Raw genomic sequence first — 15,751 nt, 5'->3', positions numbered from 1 at the left:
AAACACAATCATCAAACAGCAAGTACGTAAAGCTGAGAACTAAGCAAACGCTGTGTCCACCATAGCAACCAGTGTGTGAATTCATTCCCATGTTCCTAAAACCAAATGTAATTAGTAATTAAGATTTATGCAGGTAATTCTCTGAGTTGGAGCCAAAGTCATCAGGCACAGGAGTCGTTGGCATCCAAAAAAGCTGGAGCCAATAATGAGCTCAGTTGCTTGTTACAACTGAAATTACTGATTCCATCCAGTGCTGTGTAAAACAGCTTAAATCATCCCGAACAGCAAAATAGTTTGCGTGTTTAGGAAAAATGACTTTCTTTAATGCAACTGAAACAAAGTCTGTGCTGGACATGTCCTTAGTCACTTTAATAGTACTTTTATTTACTCATAGTGAGTCTGCAGACTGAAGAACTTGTAAAGATGTAAACTGCATTGCATATCTATAAATCACTTAGGACACTTTTAAAACAAAAAAAAACCAAAGCTGATCAATGGATGTCGATTGTTGTAGTGTATTACACAGCACTGAATCTTCCTCTGTGAAAGGTACGTGAGTGGTGCCTGTGGCTTGTATGCATACACTTTGCCATAAGGGATTTGTCCATGTGAACTTTAACCTGAGCCTTTGAAAACTTCTACCTTGATATATGTGTTGAACCTGGCACATGCGTGACGGGAAGCAGGAGCTAGATGAGAGAAATCAGAGTTACAAGGAAAATCTGATGAGTTTTTTGAGCTCCAAGTAAGACAGATTGGCTGAGAAGTCTATCTGCCTGCCCTGTTGTGAGGCAAAGATTAAAGAGGAGGAGAGCTGGTTTATGTTGTTTAAAGAACCCATGCTACTGGCCTGAAACCAAGCGCAGTAGACAGGCCTGAGTGAGACCGACAGAGACCTGAACAGAGAAATATCTATAGGTTTGGATGAAGGAAGTGCCCTGTGTTGACTCTCCTTCTTTCCTTGCTCCTTGACAGTTCAGTCACCTGGCCGTCTGGGGAAGCATGCTGCTCTGGCTGGTGTTCTTTGGTGTCTACTCAGCCATCTGGCCCACCTTTCCAATTGCACCGGACATGCTGGGGCAGGTCAGTATGAATGCTTGGCTGCAGGGTAAGATGCTCAACACAGCGTCCCGCTGCCACTTGCTGCTTCCTGAATGCTCACACAATGCTTGGAAAGGAATTGTGCTCTAGTAAGAGCACTTGTACTTCGTTTTAACCTTTTCTTTTTTTTAATCCCTGCATTCATTTAGCTTAATCTCCTCATTAGAAGAGCTCTTTTTCTCCCCAAAAGTGACCTCATACGTGATTATATGCACTGTGGGTACTGTATGACAATTCTCCATTCACTTGGATAGCAGTGAGACTGGCTCTTTCTTTAGTGCTTTCCTAGTAAGACTTTGTGTATTTGACAAAATGCCAGGTAGACATTTAGTTTATTTGGTTTGGGGTTTTGTTGTTTGTTTTTTTTTAATCGAGGGTTCTTTCTCTTCCATATACTTTGCTTTTGTATTTTTCCTTTTTTCCTGCATTCGTTTAAAACAAACCAGAATTTACTTGAGACTAAGATGACATGGTCAGAAGCAGATGGGAAGCTGATATGTTACTGGTCCCTTTATAATACTAGAGGAATTTTGAATTTGTTCCTTCAGTGTCAGCTGAGTTCCAGGTGGTGAAATTTTCACTTTGGTGTCATTATTTCAACCTGTGGTGAGAAGACTGAGTCATGAGCCTGTCAAAATCACTCAAGAGCCTTGTGCATATTTAAAATAGGGGGTTAACATGAACAATGAAAGACTTAATAAATGCATGGTAAAAAGTTATTCTGTAGAAGTGGAACTGCTGTCAAGATGAGCAGAAAAAGGCATATTGTAATAAGTTTAGAATTTTCTTTAATGCAAAGATGCTGTTTATGATATAGAAAGAAGAAAAGCAAACTAATAATTTTGACAAAGAATCTTAGCGTGTTTAACTCATGTCATCCTCTTGTATCATAGAATCGTAGGGTTGGAAGGGACCTCTGGAGATCATCTAGTCCAACTCCCCTGCCAGAGCAGGGTCACCCAGAGCAGGCTGCACAGGAGCGCGTCCAGGCGGGTTTTGAATGTCTCCAGAGACGGAGACTCCACCACCTCTCTGGGCAGCCTGTGCCAGTGCTCTGCCACCCTCAGGGTAAAGAAGTTCCTCCTCATGTTTAGGTGGAACTTCCTATGCTCAAGTTTGTGCCCGTTACCTCTTGTCCTGTCCCCGGGCACCACTGAAAAGAGCCTGGCCCCATCCTCCTGACACCCACCCTTTAAGTATTTATAAGTGTTGATAAGGTCCCCCCTCAGCCGTCTTTTTTCCAGACTGGAGAGACCCAAATCCCTCAGCCTTTCTTCATCAGAGAGGTGTTCCAGTCCCCTAATCATCTTGGTAGCCCTTTGCTGCACCCTCTCCAGCAGTTCCCTGTCCCTCTTGAACCGGGGAGCCCAGAACTGGACACAGTACTACAGTACTATCATTTCGTACTACAAAATGGTAATAAAAACAGCCAAGTGTTGGCAAGCCAGTTAGAGATTTTTTGAGGTTACTGTCATGTTTGTACAGAAGAGCAGTCAGGCATGATTTTGCTACTGTTCTGGCCTAATACTTATTTTATTATGTTGTGCTAAAACACTGGGGATAGTGGAGGCTATGGTAGATTTTCATGGACAGCTTTTTTACAGGAGAGTGACAGCTGACAGGCTGGGATCAGCAAGGAAGTGACTGACAGACAAAGCCCCACTCCTCTGATAGTATTTCATGGTGATCTTGTATATCTAGCATCAGTAGCTCTAATTCATGTTTTCATACATCAAGCAGAAATTTGACTTGAGTATCATGCAGAGCTATGAACTACTTGTCCTCTACGGCAGACTCACGGTTTGTGCTTTCTAAGGCTGACATGTTAATGGTATAAGGTAGGCTGTTCTTCATCCAAAAGGGTCAGACTATCGGCTTTAGCTTGGTGTTGCATTTTTGATTCTAAAAGTAGCTCCCATTTTTTTTAATTGTAACTGCAACAAAATTCATTTGCGCTGACATAAACCACAGGTCTCCAAACAAAAGCTTCATGTTAATAAGTCTTGGTTTTGCTTGACTATGTTTTTGTAAAGTGTTTCTATTTAAACTTTGGTTTTATGCTCTGGTTTTCTGACATCATGACTTGAGAAGTGATACTAATATCTTGCTGACATGAAAATAATCTAATGTACTTTTTTTTATGGAGAACACATTTACTTTAAGTCTCTAGTCCGTACTTGTGGAGCTGTGTCCCTGGGCCAGTAATCATTAATCAAAGACATTAAGGATTGTTCATCATTCTAGAAAGACACTTTTTGAATACAAGCATTCAGAAATAGTCTGTTGTATGGCTTACAGTGTGTGTGTGTGTGTAACAATACCGTTCTATCGCAATTTTTGTTTATTTTTGAGAGAAGGAGCAGCAGTGGAAGAGAGTGTATTTTTTTGTTTCCTTTATCCTTTCGTAAAATCAAAGAAAGCTACCAAGGTAAAGGGAAGTTGCCCATCACTTGGATTAATTTACACAAAGTCTCTTGAGTAATCACTTACTGTCATAAAACCGGCTTATGGTGAAATAAGCTGGGATGGTGCTGGGCTCTAGTCAGTAAAATGAATTGCCTTGCTACTTCCCGGATTTAAGCTATTCCTTTACTCCTGCTATGTCCTTTTCTGCATTTACAAGTAATCAAGGTATCTTAAAACCAAAATGAGACAGTGAAAAGCTTACTTTGTTTTGGTTTTAAATCTTGCTAGTGTGTTTGTCTTCAAATAATCTGAAGTCCAGAATATTTTAGATCTTCATACTATGCAAATCCAGTAACACTTGAAGGGAGCTGGTTTTGACTGTAATACTCATCTAGCACCTGTGCCAGCCAGGACACTTTGTGCCGTCAGTAGAAGGCATAGAAGGTGCAAAAGAGTTTATTCCATCCATTCATGAAACGTCAGCATGGAGCCTTGCAGACTTTTAAGTATGTGAAAAGATGCTTTGTTTCTGGGATTTATTAAACCATTTCCACTAAGTATTTCTTTCTCTTGCCCATTATATCTTGAGCATTCTCACAGGGAAAATAATACCCCTTTTTTCCTCCTTGAGGGCAAAGGGAAGCAACTTAGTTATTCTCTGCTGTCAGAGTCAACATATTTCTTCTGTTTCCAGTATGGTATTCATAATAGAATACATGTAACATAATAAGACAAAGCTGTGATAAAAATCTCAATAGTCCTTAATAGAAGTTTTCCAATAGTGTGACATGTGGTACTTTGGAGGTAAACTCTCTGCCTGGCTTGAGGGAACCTTTTCAGTAACACAAATAATATTTTCCATTAGTAGTATCAGAAGCAACATTGTAAGACCAAGGAAGCCTTCTGATAGCTTTCTTTGCTTTCCTGAATATTTGTATGTTTTTAAGAGAAGTTCTTTTTGTATTTGCAGAGAATAGTGACATTGAGAAAAGTCAGTGCCTATTTTCCTGTCTTGTCAGGATACTGGTATGGGAGCTGACTGCTTTTTGAACTAGTGCTTCCAGATGACAGCATTTTGTACAACGTGTGAATCCTTTCCCACCTTCTAGTAGTAGTTATGCCTTACCACCACAGACTGTTGGAAACAAGTAGATGCCTATGTTTTTAAAAAGAGCTACCCACTTTGATACTCATTAATTAAGAGGTGGTACAGAAGTACGCTGCTCTAAGGATGTGAGTGCCTTTTTAATTATCCTTTTCCTGAATTTTTGGGGCTTGCGGCTCATAACCCAGTAGTATTTTGTTGACCAGCACCTTAGCCATAGCCCTGCCCTCATGCAGTCTTGGGTGTTCTGTTTGCCTGGGGGATGGGGATTGGATTCCCCACAGGGAACAGGGAGCAATAACACTTGTGCCATTTCTTGCATATGCCATACAGGTGGTGTGAGTGAAATGCTGCTTTTCTTGTACAGATTTCTTCATAGGAATGTAGCCTACTTCACATTTATGGGAATAAAATGACGCTGTATAGGATCAAAGCCTGTGTGCAGGTATTCCCACCCACGCACATTCCTAGATACCTGTACCTGAGAGCATGTGTATGTATACAAGATGATGTTATATATGTGTGTGACAGTGATCACGCTTTGAGTCTTAATCCAGATACCGTCCAAGATGAAGAGCAATGGATATTTTCTTTCCCCACCACAAGTTAAAACACTATCTTTAGTAGGAGAGTGGGAGTGACAGAGAGGAAGAATGGGGGTGACAGGGAAGGGGTGTTCCCATCACCCCTCTGAAGCATCTGTCATTAGATGTGGATGAAGAAAGGAGTACTGTTGAGCTGTGATTTATTCATTTTTAAAATCTGTTTCCCTTAATGTAAGTTTTGTGTTTTGTCTCTGCCTCATTAGTTGTTGTTACCATTAAGGAAATGCCTTTAGGAAGATTGGTATCAGTCTCATTTTTTCAGCTTGGAGGAGAAACCGTAAAAGAACTGGGTGGTTAATCTGGTTTTGAGAGATCATATATTGTGGTTAATCCAAAATACAGGTTAGTAATTTCTAGATTTTTACACTTTTGCTTTGTGCTGTATGTGGTCATATCTCAGAACTGGGGTTTAAGAATCATTTTGAGTTTGGAACCCATTAAGTTGATCTCAGGATGGCATTAGGAAGCTCTTTCTCATCTGAGGCCTCCAGCTTCCTGATGGCTGAAGGTGTTGAAGTCGGAGATGCTGCACTTCCCAGTTACTTTTGTACAACTACAGTTGAGAGAAGGTTCATCAGAATCACAATCCAAATAATTGCTGTACTACCAGCTCTGCTTTTGCACAGTGGAAACAGTTGCATGAGGGTGAGCCGCCCTCATGCTTTCACAGCTTTAATGGCAGGCTGGCTTTTTGTTTCCTAGTGCTGTGCACATCCTTGACAGAAGATTTTTTTTTAATTTTTTTTTCCCCAGATAAACTGTCAAACTCTTGCTAGGTTATTTGTCTGCTTACTTAAAGACTTTAAGGAAGCTGTGCATCAGCTTCTCCTGGATTAAGGGTGGTTTTTAGAAGATCCCAGGTTGATCCATGTAATGTGACAGTAGCCAGACTTACTCACATTAATGGTTTGTCAAGAAAACGTCTGTCCTTCTTCTAGCAAAGCTTTCTATTGTTCTCTGTGTATGCCATTAGCAAGACAGGTTCACCTTAGCTATTTTACTAGGTCCTTGGCTTTTGAGGGCGGGAGATGATCTAGAGGATCTGATGGACTCTGGTTGCATGGTCAGTTTAGTAGCTGGCCTTTGGTCTGAAGTTTCTCTTAAATCTTGCTGATCCAGTTATTACTGAAGTGTGTGAGAAACCTGCATGCTTTGAAAGGCTTGGAAACAACACAAAACAATAACCAAAAAATCCTGGAGGCAAGGTAATAATCATTATTGTAACATAATAAAGAGGTTTCACATTACTGCTCTTGCAAATCCACAATGAAATACTGACAGCTTGATGTACGCTTTCGTGTTTTCCGGAATATTTTTGCTTTTCTCTCTACATTTGAATCTTTTTCCAGAGGTCCCAGTTGTTGTTCTTTCTGGCTTCTCATATTTCTGCAGTTTGGTGCTAGTTAGAAAATTGGCTGTTCTGATTGTGGTTTGTTTGTCTGCAATTGGTTGCACACTAAGTTGTGGTGTCAATGTTTTGGTCGGTGGAAATGCCTCATCCAGCTGTTAGGCAGAAATCAGACTTTGCCTGCAGATTGAGGTCCTTAATGCCTGCTGATCGTGTTTGTTTTTATTATTATACACAGCGGTCTCCATGGCATTTGATGTGGTTTTGGAACTTTTTCTGCAGTTTTGGACTAGGCTCTGAGCAGACGAATTAAGCTAATGAAGCATGCATATCTTTTTAAGCATCTGTTGAAGGGGAGTGGGTTTGTTGATTTTATGAGCCACACATGGCTTTCAGAAATGAATGTGTCACTTCTTGATCCCCAGCGTTGTGGTGTTCTATATTATACACAAAAAAGATGAAAAAAAAATTTTGATATAAATTAATATAAATATTTTACTAACTTCTCAATGTGAAACTCATAGATTAAACATGCTTATTTTCTGGAGGCTAACCCCCAAAAACATGCCAGTTTATCTATGTGGCAACTTTGCAATGACTCTGTCCTAAGTATTTCTTACAGATGTCCCGAACTTATTTCCTTTTGGAAGTATTTCGTAAAGGCTTTAAAGCAGGACTGTATATGCAGCTGTGGCCAGCACTGTACTGGCATTTCCTACATAGAGCCATGTGAAAAAAGAGTTAAACCATGAGCATAAAAACATGTTCTGGTTTGGAAACTGGCATTGTAGAGCGAGGCAGTCAGCTGGCCTCCAGACATCTCTGAAGTCTTCATGTGCCCACCTTTGCTTTGGTCTTTATTCCTGCCCTGCAGAAGAACTGTGGGTAACAGGCGAGTCTGTCGGATGGGGGAGCAATAGGAAAGGTGAGTGGAGATAAATGGTTACCTGCAGGTTGTACAGATGGTACATAGGGTGTCAGCTAGTTTTCCTCCAGTGTTGCAGCGTAACCTGGACACTGGCCATGCTCTCTGAACAATGTTTGTTTGGAGATCAGATAGCCTTAACAAGTTTAAATGCTGCTCAGTAGCTTAAATAGAAATGCAATGTGCACGCAGAACACTTCTGCATAATTGGCAGATTATCCAGATTTATTGGGTTTGGAGTGTGGTATAGTCATGTCCAAGAACAAACTCCTTCACTCAGGATAGACTTACCCCACTCCATGGTAATGGACTGTGCTTCAAAAATCGAATCTTTTTTTCAATTTGAAGTCCAGGGTTGCTCAATGTCCTTCAGAATTTCCCCAAATCGCTTTTTCATATATTTAAAAGTAGGGAAGCCTCGTTGCATGCTCATGGAAAGATGTTTGGAAGATATCCTATTCAGTATTTTCTTAATTAGAAACATCTGGCTTTAAATTTAGAAAAGCAGCTACTGTATTGTACCAGAGGCAGTGTGTGCTAATACTCATGTCTACAAAAAAAGCCTGTGTTTTGAGCCACGTTGACGAGCAAGGACAAACCAAGAACGTATGGCTTGCCATACTGGATCAGAGCATTTCTGATACAGGCTGTGTTCTGTGTTAGAAACTTAGGGAGGAAAACCAAACAGCTTTGCAGTATGGGTTTGTCATGCATAACAAGGGTTTGTAGCATCTCTGCGTAACTGGAGCGTAGCCGAACAGTTTTCGTGCCTCTTGCAAAGTGCTCAGCCTCTGTGGCATCTTTTGCAGATCAGCTTTGTAGGGTGAGTGTGCAACAGGGGGGTGGATGGGGTGGCCTGGAGGGCAATGCAAAGAGGCTTCATAGCCAAGAGATCTGAGTCTGCCTCTGCACGCGTTCGCTATCTGCACTCTCCTCTCTGGTTGTCATACATGGGAACCAGCCACATTTCCAGGCAGCATGAAGGCATTGAGCAATATCCTATTCCTATGTGGACTTTATTGCTTAAATGGTCTGGCATGATGAGGATGGGCAGAGGAGGGAGGACATGAAAGTAGAGAGATCAATATGTTGTTCCTATCATCTGTAGGACACAAAGAAAGGAAGGTGGTAGGGTAATTGTGTATGTAAGATGTTTTTTTTAAAGAGCATTTAAGCTCATAGCAATGAAGCTGTGGCTCCTTTAGAAAATAAGAGGAGCAGCAGATGGGTTCTATTCCAGAGGGCAGGAGGTGACTGTCTGTGAGTTGGAATTAGTGGTTTTATAGCTTGCTTTGGTCACACTCAAGTTGCTTTGTTTTCTGATGGATGCAGGAAAGCCCAGATAGCAGATATTTGGTGTTTGATTGGGATGTTGTTCTTCCCTTCATTCCCTGGGGACAGGAGGGTCGTGTTATGTTTTTATTTGAATTTACGTATTATAAAGGGGTTTTGCTTGTGGGGGATTTTTTGTTTGTTTAGATGAATTTGTGCACCATTCCACTGTTTCCTTCTTATGCTGGATGGATTGCATTTTTGTAAGAGAAAAGCATAACTATTTCATATGGGAAAATATTTCCAGATCAATTTGAAACATACCTTTATTCCCTTTCCTCCCAAAAGTATACGTTTCATGAGATCATTTTTACCCAATTGTATTATGTCAAAACTTGATCCAAAAAGCCCTGAGGAGTGGAAATGATCTCTCTTATATTGTTCTAAGGCAAACGTGAGTACACAGGCTTCAGGAGTCATGAGGCTGGAAGGAGCGCAGCCCTCTCAAGTACCCTGCCTGCTGCCGTGGGTCAGCCGGTGCAATCCATCCCCTGCGGCGTTCCTGTTAATTCAGCAGCTGGTGGCAACGATGGTATCCTGTGCTGCTTCTCTGTCAGTGGACATGGACAACAAAAAGCAATTCTAATCTGAATGCTGTAAACTTTCGGAGAGCCTTTGAGTGTCTGTGTGGGAAGTCCAACCGCACCTATTTGGCTTGTAGAGTGTGATTTCTCATTTGGGTATATGTGTCACTTGAGCACTGGTGTTTCTATTCCAGTAACCTTGTCAGAAGGCATAGGAAGGAGACTGTGGAAAAGAGTGTGTTACAACAGTGGGGCTAAGCAGATACACACTTAAACTTCCAGAGAGCTGTATTTTCTTGAGAGTAGTACGTGGTTCGATAGGATTGATAGGAAACAAGGACAGAGAATCACAGAATGGTAGGGTTGGAGGGGACCTCTGGAGATCATCTAGTCCAACCCCCCTGCCAGAGCAGGGTCACCTAGAGCAGGTAATAAATAAGCAGAATAAATACAGGTGTTAACCATAACATAATGCCTAAAGTGTGAAGGAGCCACTTGTGATTAGATGTGCCACCATTGGTCTCTGTAGCATAAAACCCAAGAGTGGCACCTCTCAGTAGCTCGATGTTGGGAAATGAGTTTTTTCCACCATTAAGAACTGCAGTCACTTGCCAAGCATCTTGCAGGGCTCCATCTTGCACATGGGGGACACATCCTCCTTTTCTGGTATATGACTGAAGGCAATCTGATGTCTACTGTAGAGTCAGCAGGCCAATGCAGAAGAGAGCTTGGACAGCCATGTTGTCACGCACACACGAAAAAAGAGACAAGGAAGTATAAATGTCCTTTCTCTACAGCATGGAGTGCTTCTTGGAGAATGCTGGGGGAGGAGAAGGAAGATTCAGTACAGTGGCTGAACTGTAGAATAAATGTTGCAATTGACCTGAAATGGCTTTTTTGTTTTCAATAAATCAGCCCAAATTCATGGTGCCAAACAGCATTTCTCATTTCTCTAAGGTACTTTCTACCACTTCTTACCCTGTTCAGTAACTTGGAGATGCCAAAGAAATGACCTAGAACAATATTATATGCAAACCTATTTCCTTCATCTCATTCTCTGAAGTGATGTATTCATTTAGATTTAAATCATGTGTTCAGAGCATTTCTCATTTTCAGAAGGTTTCTGGGAAGGAAGAGGATGAACACCTTCCAGCCCTCAGTTCCACCTGTAACAGTCCATGAGCTGCACCCAGTACTGAGCAAAGGGGATACTGAGGGAATGGAATTCTTAGTTGGAGAGAGGGCGAGGAATATAAAGGGTCACATGAAGAAACATTGGCTTTCAAAGTTTCCATACCATACTCAATTCACTTCTTGCCATTGCACAGGTGTGCAAAAATGTGTGAATGACTAGAAGAGAAGATAATGTGGTTTGCAGAGTGTAATTTTAGACTCCACAAAAAATGACCATCACCTTTGCAAGGACTTCACTTGTGCAGTATTTTGGAGTAAGCATCTGTTTTAGTAAACATCTACAGGGTTTTATTGTGTTATTTCTTTTATTAGTCCTCTGGTTCCTGTATCTATGTAAGCTGTTGCTTGCAGTGTTGTATCCAATAGCGTACGTACATACAGTAGAACAGCTAATATTTGGCATTTCATTTTCATGCATGGAAGAAATATTCTTGTTACGGGGTTCTGAGAGAATTTGAGAGATGTACCAAAAGGGATATTTTTAGGCTATTTCTATTTCAGAGAAGCATGAAATGTAACCACTTGAAGCTTTGATTCAACAGAAGCTGCATTCAGGGAAGGCCTTTCCAAATTCAAATGAAGTTTCTCCACTCTTATGATGTAGAAGTCAGAGGAAATGACGGTGGATTTCTTTGATAGTGTTACGCAGTTGACTTTCATTGCACTTTCATAAAATTACACATAAATATAGAAAGACATTTTACAAAATGGAGGAGGGAGAAGTGAGCATATGGAGCAGCAAGATAGATATCTGGTGGGGAGGGAACAACAAAAAATGAGGCTCTGTCCAATAGTTTTCCTTAGGTGCTTTTAAGAAGTGCTGGTGTCATTTGGGGTTAGCCAAAATCTCATTGAACTCATGGATCTTGCTACTACTGTTCGTTCAGAATATACGTGAAGAGCAATTGAACTCCTGAACCACTGACATCTCCACACAGACCAAAAGATGTATGAAAGGCATCCACAAAATCCAAAATGTTTTCCAAGGGAGAAAAATATTACTAAGTGGCACGGAATTATAATGAAAAGTTGGAAATAGCCAGGAAAGGGGACTGGGTGGGGGCTTTTAAATGAAACTATTGGCTGGATTTAGAGCTGGGATTGTGAAGAATAGGTGTGTTCTGGTCTTTTGATGTTAGTAGTCATGAAAAGAAGTGTGTCATCATGTTTTTTCTGCGTAAGCAAGCAAAGTTGTTTTAAAGCCATACGTAGTCTGCATCAGCTTCCAGTGAAAGTGGTCTGCAAGTACTCAAATTTAGGCTAGTGCTGGCTGTCATGGGCAAGAAAAAGTAAATGATAACCTGTAGTGGATCTGGATACTGGGGTTTATTTCAGAACCAGAACTCTTACCCTACTTGATTGTTCTCACTTGCTCATTCCTACCATGGTCTTATGTTCCCTAGGTCTCGACTTCCCTGCAGGGAGGTCATTGCTGGCCTGAGAAGGCTGGAGAGAGAGTTTGGTTGGTTCCTGCTGCGCCGCTGTTGGCAGTGTTGACCACCCACAAGTGTTAGTGATCGTGGTCCCTGGCCATTTCCTGGCATTCATCTCTGCTCCTGTCCCTGTTCTCTGGGATCTTCTCCACTTCCAGGATCTTTTCCTGCATCTTCACCTTCTTTCCAGACCCCCTCTCCCATTTTTTCCCAAAACAATCTCTTTTTTCATGGACCCTTAGTTTTGCAATGGAACCCCAAGTCCCTGGTTTTCCTCATCTAAATAGTCTATATGCAGAAGCACAATACATGATCAGCCTTGTAATTGGGGGTAAAATCTCATGTTTCTCTATTAGTCAGAGGATTCAGGACATGCTACTTCTGTTTAGTCCAAATGTTACCAAAATTTGCAAACAGCCTGTATCAGTTGCAACTAGAGCAGGCTTCTGTCTGAGAGCTCAAAATTTCAATTTTGGGCATTCAAATACACGCACACACTTTCCCCCAGTTGTTTGCTGCCTTCACACTTCAAGCTACTTTCTGCAGTGGGGTGTCAAGCAGTTTTTCTGGTGTTGTACATGCAGAAGAGAATTGACATGTGCCTCAAAATCAGTCTTATGTTCTTCAGCAGGAGTAAGTTTTTCAGGAGAGGCTCATCCTGGGATGATCCTTTGAACTCCTCCCATCCCAGAGTGCCTGCCGGTCCTGTGACTGTGGTGAGTAGCTGTGTCTCTCACAGTCAATCCTACTGTTTTTACTGGAACTACTTGAATAGTTTCTATTTGTAGGGGTTGCAAACTCAGGTCCATAGAATTTGTTGTGGTTTCAACCACAAGTCCTGAAATACATCAATTTCTCGTTGAAATATTCTGAAGGATCTTGTTAGTCTTGTTTAGGGGAAGGAAAATCCTCTCTGTGAGTCAGCCTAACTGGATAGATATGGTGTTGTGGGAACTTCACAAGAGAATACTCTTCCCAGAAAGCCAAACTGCTGTGTTCCAAGCAATCTGCTTTTTCCTGTGGCTCTAGGGGTTTAAAGAGTTGCTGAAATGTTCTTGTCCATGATGCTGGTGAAGTGCTGATGTGGCAAATATATTTATCATAAAAGGTTTAGTTCCTTTTCTCCCACACTCTTCTAGCAGAAATACATGTCTCTTGTTCTAAGGCTTTCAAGCCTCACATAATATACACAGTGTGTGAGGCACACACACCGTACAGGGTGATAATAGAGGGGAGAATGGGCGTCGTTAGTCACATGGGTGTGAATATTTGGAGAAATATTTTGTGCTCTATCTTTGACGTAACACGTGGGGAGCGCTGCATCAGTCTGGTTAGTGGCATCAGAGGAGCTTCCTGTATGTGACGTGTCTGTACAGCACCGCAGGGCTTGTTAATGTTGGAACCCCTTATGCTGCGGATGCGGAATTTCAGATTTCTGAGGACAGAAACGAGCTGGAGACCTGCATAGAAAAGATTTGCTAAATATAGTGCGTGAACATTAACAACTGTAGATATGTCATAGCATCAGCTGCTCTCATCTCTTGCATCAGAGCTTTTTCCAAGGTTGGGTCTTTTGTGAGCGATTAAACTGTGGAAGCTCGTTACTAAACTGACAAACTTGGATTGAACAGAGCAAATAAGTTCAGGTTAACCTTCTGGATAGTCATTAAGGGGATCCTGGGCTTTCCATAAAGCAGACTGTAAGGAGATATGTACGGGTTTATCAGCTCAAATGGGAGATAGAATGCATTTGCAATTGCTTTTTACACCAGTATCACTTTAGATACTGCTTTAAGACAGACTACAAGAGGGGTTGTGTGAGAGAAAGAAATGTCGAGAGGGGCAAAGAGAAACAAGAGCTGTGGAGGACATTGCCTGAGTTAAATTATGCTCATTAATTCAATTTGAGGCAGGAATGTGTGTAAATAAACCCTGGCAGCTGCAGCAGCTCTCATTTCTGCAGGGCTTTGGCAGGAATGCAGGGGCCAATGGACATGAAATCCTGGCGCTCCTTTGAGAAATTGCAGGCAGACAGCTCTGCAGCCGGGAGAAAGAACAATCCAAGACTTACTGAAAAGACGTAATCACTTTAAGCAGACTTGAAGAGTGTGGAGTTTCAGATGTACAGATTTGGAGGTAAAATTAGTGCGGACAAAAACTAAGTCATTGAAAAACCATAGGGCTTACCTAATTCTCCTGGGTTAATGGCATTATTCATGTTCCAAATGTCCAGCCTCAAAACGTAGCATGAGAATTGTAGCCGCACTATTCAGTGTCTTCAGGGTAACCTGGGTCTAGGTTTTCAGAAGCAGTTGTCTGTAGGTAGAGCGTAACTGTGCTGTGTACAGAAAGTCAGCTGTACTGGCCACGTGAAGTAAACTGCCTTGTGTCCTGAGGAGTTTAGTCTTTGGTCCTCTTCATGATATTTGATCCCCATGAGTGCTTATAGGAGCCCTGGTCCTAGAATTTGCCTACCTCCCCACCCCCCAAAATACTCAGAGGACAGATATCTCAATGGGTGCTGCAGAGCCGAGGATGGGAGAGGGGCAGTTTGCAACAGTTAACAAGTGACGGATGGATTCTGAGCAGTGGATTTTTCAGTTGTTGTTTTCTAGTAGTAGCAGTTGCCATTTGTCTGAAACTTATTTGAATCTGAGCTTGATATATCAGTGTTACATTAAAAAAAAAAGTGAACAGTCCCTGACCAATGAAGAATCGTTGGTTTTCCTGGCTTTAATCTAGAATTTTAAATAAGGATGTCACCTACATCTAAAGCCGTTTGAATTTTAAAGGCAGACAGATGAACATTTTAATAACAGTATTTGAGGTAACTATTAATTGGTTATATTTTACCAAATACCGGAAATCTGATAGTTAATTTACTGATATATGAAAAAGCCATATTTTTTTCCTCAAATGAAAACCAATTTCAGCGTAGGTCTCCTATTCCACAGATTTTGGTTTTATCACAATTCCATTGTCTTGAAATATTTGCATATCTGAACATGTCTTAAAAGTGGGGTGGCAAGGGAGCCTGTGTGAAAATGAGATCTAGTAAGGTCAAAACCGTAAAGCAAAAGCTGCAAATGGAAGAACTCGATTTAGCAGTAATAATACTGCTTAGTAGTTGGACGTTCATTGGGGTTTGGAGCAGCTTCTTTGCTTTACGCATTAGAAAAATTAGCCCATACAAAGATGTGTATGTATTTGATTGTAACTTTTTAAATGTAACGAAGTTTGTGAGTAGCACTTCCAAATTTTAAAGTAAGTTTCTTAAACAGTGCTTTGAAATATGTGTGTACTCTGACTTTACCACCGTCTCCTTCTATTGGATGTAGTACAGGCACCTCTGTATGGCTGACGATAAACCAGGAAGCACTCAGGGAGTTTCACAAAGAAGCAGGTTAGTTCAAATTCTGGACTGGATGTTATCTTGTTAAATAGCTGTGTCTCAGTAGCAGAGCTGCATTAAATACATTGACAAACATGTCATAGGTTTGTTGGGTTTTTTTTAATGCTCTGTGAGAGAAGAATACATGAACAGACCAGAGATTTTCGTGCCACTGAATTTGGAGCACTGAGGCATGTTTGAAAATGTAGGTCGTAAAAACAGGGAACTGAGGAAAAGGCAGGCCAGCAGTCACACAAGGGTAGACCCAGTCACACACAACACATGCATTAATTTTGTTGAAAGTGGCATAAATACAACAGCGTGCAGAAGTTTACTGGTCCTTCAGACAGTTTAATTACAAGCTTGTCATAAATCTGTTTCTTTTAG

At 41.3% G+C, this 15,751-nt stretch overlaps 1 protein-coding gene across 1 annotated transcript in view; it reads left to right on the top strand.

The window, feature by feature from the left end:
- ATP8A2 (ATPase phospholipid transporting 8A2) overlaps positions 1 to 15,751 on the top strand; it is a 309,064-nt gene that overhangs the window by 206,470 nt on the left and 86,843 nt on the right. The window contains exon 33 of the mRNA XM_054188764.1: positions 976 to 1,083. Coding sequence (XP_054044739.1) covers positions 976 to 1,083 — 108 coding nt within the window. The remainder of the gene's footprint in view (positions 1 to 975; positions 1,084 to 15,751) is intronic.

The sequence above is a fragment of the Rissa tridactyla genome, chromosome 1 (genome assembly GCF_028500815.1).
Source record: "Rissa tridactyla isolate bRisTri1 chromosome 1, bRisTri1.patW.cur.20221130, whole genome shotgun sequence".
Lineage (NCBI taxonomy): Eukaryota > Metazoa > Chordata > Aves > Charadriiformes > Laridae > Rissa > Rissa tridactyla.
The sequence above is the reverse complement of the archived record's forward strand: the minus strand, read 5'-3'. Positions and strand labels throughout refer to the sequence as shown.